This window comes from Marmota flaviventris, chromosome 1, assembly GCF_047511675.1.
Source record: "Marmota flaviventris isolate mMarFla1 chromosome 1, mMarFla1.hap1, whole genome shotgun sequence".
In the NCBI taxonomy this organism is placed as follows: domain Eukaryota; kingdom Metazoa; phylum Chordata; class Mammalia; order Rodentia; family Sciuridae; genus Marmota; species Marmota flaviventris.
The window spans coordinates 97665291-97669942 of record NC_092498.1 but is presented as its reverse complement, the minus strand read 5'-3'; the positions used below and the strand labels follow the sequence as shown (position 1 = coordinate 97669942).

Sequence of the window (4652 nt, the reverse complement as noted above, 5' to 3'; positions counted from 1 at the left end):
ATATCTATACATATATTTATTTCTGTGTCTATGTTAACCATCAGGTTACTTTTGATAACTTAGGTCTGATTAGTTGGTGATGAGGTCTTGAACCCCCTGATTGTGATGGAAGTAGAAAGTAGTGTTAGGTTCTTACAAAATGTTTGATTCTTGTTAGCTTTTGTTAATGAGTCTAAAAATGTTCAATTTTGATGAGATATTTGAAAATGATGACAACTGGAATTTCTGAGCATATCTTAAACTACAAAAGAATTACCAGTGACACAGAAAAAGCTTATAGTATAATAGTGTTAATGTTGAAGTCATTGCAAACTTCCATGAAGGATAACAACATCTGAAGTGTTCAGAGCAGAAATGGTATTAATTCTGGTTACCCTATTAGGAAACAAAATGCTGAGACATTCCTTAGAAAAGGGAACATAATTTTTATAGTTGTTTGAGGTGCTGCAAAACATCTATTGATATTCCCAACTGTTTAACTAAACTGGCTGTCTGTTCTAAAATCCAAGCAAGGTTTGGGTTTTCAGAATGTGAATGCTCTTGTGTTGTACAACGTTCTAAATATGAACAATCTTTCCCACTAGGACTCTTGCCACAGTTTTTGTTAAACTCAGCATTATTTTCACAGAGTCTTTCATCTTTAGTTTCATCAATCTTTTTCTCGTCTGGAACTACATGACAAAGGTCCATGTCCTCAATGGAATCCAATAAATCTACAACATGAGGCTGTGAAGTGATTGATTTCAGATGTTTGAGCACATACTCTTCACATTGGCCAACTGCATCCAGAAGACTATTTATTTCACTGATCAAAGTTGAACTATTATCATGAAGGTGACACCAGGAGAGCAAAGCACTGAATGAAAATACAAACAAGAATTAAAAACGTAAAAAATTAAAGTCATAGGCTTTTAGAATGTTTGAGGCTAAGCCCTACAAATCTCTTTCAGATAACATCATGCAACATGTATTAATGATAATAATGTCAGTCAAAAGCAGAAGTTAATAATGGTAAAATAGGATTTAAAAATAAGGACATTATTTTTTAATACAAATTAGACTTAATCACTTGTTTATAATCCATATTTCCTCTTTCACAGCTCTATAACTACTTTTCACATTTTAGACTTTCCCTAATAACTATAACTTCTACAGAGGTATACAACCTGGAGAAAGATCAGTAAAACAAGTTTCTCCTTTAAGGACATCAAACAGTTCCTGAACTAGTGATTCTTAATCTTGGCCACCCATTAGAATCATCTAAGGAGCTACGAACAATTCCCTTGAAAAAGGTAAGAATTCTAGTCCTAACAGATTTAACATATGTTTTACTTTTCTAATATGGACAATATTGTTTTATTATTTTACATTTCAGAAATAACACAATGGTTATTATGAAAAGTAATTATTTTGTTTGTTTTTTGTTTTGGTGCTGGGGATTGAACCCAGGGCCTTGAGCATGCTAAGCACTCTAATGCTCAGCTACATCCCCAGCTGAAAAGTAATGTTTAATAATGGAATCAACAGACATAAAAGATTTAGCAGTAAGTTTTCTAAGCATATAAAAGATTAATTTAACTTGATGATGTGAAGATGAATAATTAATCATTTTCCTATTGTAGTAAACTATAAATCCAGTTAAATTTTCTAAGACTATGAACTTGATAATTTTGTTTTGATCTTTCTTTCATCTTCTATCATATTATATTCTAAAACTATGAACACAATAATTTTTTGTTTTGATTTCTTTCATCTTCTATTCTGTTATAAAATTAGATTCTTTGAAATATTTTATGCCTTTCTCTACAGAGGAGAGTTTAAAACGTATAAAGCATCAAAGAGGATAAACTTGTCTGTCATGTTCTTAGCTCCATGTGTCATCTGATCACTTGGCTTTGTTATATGCCATTATTGCTATGAAATCCTGACAGGTACAGAATGCTCAGGACAAAAACAAATGGAATAATTTTTCAATTACTAACTATAATTTTCATTATGTACTTCTGGTCTAGAGGTCTATCATATTGTGCTCTGCCATATGTACAAACATTAAAAGCTTTATTCAAAATCTTCTTTTAATTAGAGATTGATGGTAGTTTGGGTAGCAAAAGTATATATATTTTCCTACCATTTGTTTGCAAAAATGGATAACTTCTGGTTTACATATTCAAGTGAATGAACTAATAATGAGTTTTACTTTTTGTTTGCTTTTTTTTTTTGTACTGGAGAATGAACCCTGGGGTGCTTTACCACTGAGCTATATCCCCAGCTCTTCTTAAAAATTAAAAAATTTTTGACACAGGGTCTTGCTATGTTGCTTAGGACCCTGCTAAAGTGCTGAGGCTGGCCTTGAAATTGTGATCCTCCTGGCTCGGCCTCCTGAGTTGCTGAGATTATAGGTGTGCACCAGTTAGTCCAGCTAATTTTCACTTTTTGAAGGCAGTGTAATTCAATTTTGTGCATTCAATACTAGGGAAAGCACTTTAGCTTAAATACTTTATTTTTACTTTTTTATATTACTTTCATAAAAATTCACCAGTGGTAACGACATTGTAATTTAAAATTACCTCAATGTTCCTCTGAGTTGTCCATAGTTTATAATGACTTCTGCACCTTCCTTATAACCTTGATTGAAGCCCTGTTGGAGAGTAACTGCTTTGCCAGCATCTAGTCCATCTCTATAACCTTCCTAAAAATAAAGAATTGTGATTGTAATCAACACCAAGTGAACCATATGCAGGCAAAAATAAAGAATTGTGATTGTAATTAACACCAAGTGAACCATATGCAGGCTTTTCTAGAAAGGCATAGTACTAATTTAGAAAACTGTGAAATAGGCCTTTACTATGCCATTGGACATATAATGGCATCCCACTTTTGAAGTCTAGATTTAATAAGCAAATTTTAAACACTTGATTCTTACACAATTTTAAACAATGTCTTCACAGAAAAGAAACATGGAAAATTATGTCTGGCCCCTTGGCAATGAATGGAATGGTATAGGTGGGTAAGGAGGCCAGTAAAGTAGCAAAAGAGTAAACTTTTAGAAAAAGAAAATGGGAAATTTGGCTTTAGAATTTTACTTGATTACTAACTTTGACTAAAATGCAAATTTTCTGTGGATAGAGATTTTGTCTTGCATCTCTCAAGGGTGTCACAGCACTCAGTATTTACTGGACTAGCACCAGTCTCAAATAAAGCATTTCTGAAAGGGACAATATGGCTGTTGGGCCAAGTAAATAATATTTTACTGAAACATTAAATTAGGGAAAATTCCTAACTACAGCTCTAAGGGCATAATAAGGCTGGCAAAAATATTATGTGGATGCAAATCTTATCATTTAGTTCTTATCCAGAACTAAGTTCTGAGAGCTTTACCTGAAAATTAAGCTTGTTCTCAATGAATAATGAGACAAAGAAAGAACACTTTGTATTTACCAAATAAAAAAGAAACCAACTTTTAATATTGCCTTACCTAGCCACCAGTGTTTCATACCAGCTTTCCCCTACTTTCCCCTTGACAACATTCTTAAGCTCAACCTTTTCCATATGCCTTTGTGTTCCCCACCCATTCAAGCACACTGTGTCCTTGATAGCCATAATTAGTATAGTCAGGGTACATTACTCCCCCACCCCTCTCCTTGAGATCCTCATCAAAGTGCAAACTCTTCGAAGTCTGGATAGTTTTATCTTTAAAGTAGGTCCCAGCTTGTAACGCAGCCCTCAGGTTCACAAAGACCGCGCAGTAATCTTCCCTGCCTCCCATTCCTGCTTGAATGCCCTAACTGTAGGTTGTTGGAGTGGAAGGTAGGGACTTGTTAATGTACACACTCAACCACGAGCTGGTTCAGACACATACTAGATGTTATCTTTTTGTGTGTGATGCCCGGGGCTTGAACCTCGAATCTTATGCATACATGCGAGGCAAGCACTCTACCAACTGAGCTACACCCCCAGCCCTAGATGTTGAACTAGATATTGGTGAATGAACGGGTCCTCTATTCCTGCTTTGCCCTTTGCGTGAGTAAAATAAGTCAGGCTATAATGCGTTGTTTCACACGCTTTCAAGGAACCCGCTGGGAAATCCTAGCGGGACGCGGGCCAGACTGGCAATCAAGCCATAAGGAGGGCAGCAGGCCAAGCTGGGAACACGCTGGACAGAGCTTCTTTACAACTCCGCACGTTCCTCCCGCAACCCGGGACCCTAGGGTGTGCCCACGGCCTCCACTCAGGTTTACTTTGACTCGTCTCTGCATGTGATTCCGCCATTCTCGTTGCACCAGGAGCGACTCGTCCGCTTCCTCGTCAAATACGTCCTCTTCGTCAGCAGCGCTCGGGGTGGAGGACGCAGCTTGAACCCACGACATCACCGAGGCAACGGCAAGGGTCGCAGACCTCCGGAAGCTCAGGCACGTTCTTCCGGCGCGAGGGGCGGGGCGAAGTGGGCGGGCCTGGCTCGGAGGCGGCTGCGCGCGGACCCTGGGCTGTGTCTGCACGTCGCTCGTGTGCCTTGGCTGCTTTTGGATCTGGTGGTTCCCAGTGTTTTGGGACTCCTTCGGTTGACCCCTGTTAGTTGTGGGCGAGTCGCATTTCTTCCTCACCGGACTAGGCGGCCTTGATCTCGGCGGAAGGCAGCCGAGACCGTATGTTCC

At 38.0% G+C, this 4652-nt stretch overlaps 1 protein-coding gene across 1 annotated transcript; it reads right to left on the bottom strand.

Annotated features, from left to right (window-relative positions):
* Positions 1 to 405: 405 nt before the first annotated feature.
* Positions 406 to 4413, bottom strand: Yae1 (YAE1 maturation factor of ABCE1). The gene is made up of 3 exons (XM_027939675.2): positions 4239 to 4413; positions 2568 to 2689; positions 406 to 856 (listed from the first exon to the last, which is right to left on the bottom strand). The coding sequence occupies exons 1-3, from the start codon at positions 4365 to 4367 to the stop codon at positions 427 to 429; spliced, it is 681 nt and encodes a 226-aa protein (XP_027795476.1). The 5' UTR covers positions 4368 to 4413; the 3' UTR covers positions 406 to 426.
* Positions 4414 to 4652: the final 239 nt, after the last annotated feature.

Coding starts and splice junctions, on each gene's coding strand:
- Yae1 (XM_027939675.2), bottom strand. CDS start 4,367: ATGTCGTGGGTTCAAGCTGCGTCCTCCACCCCGAGCGCTGCTGACGAA. Junction 2,690..4,238: donor ACATGCAGAGACGAGTCAAA/GTAAACCTGAGT, acceptor CTTTATTTTTAG/GAAGGTTATAGAGATGGACT. Junction 857..2,567: donor CAACTCAGAGGAACATTGAG/GTAATTTTAAAT, acceptor ATTTTCATTCAG/TGCTTTGCTCTCCTGGTGTC.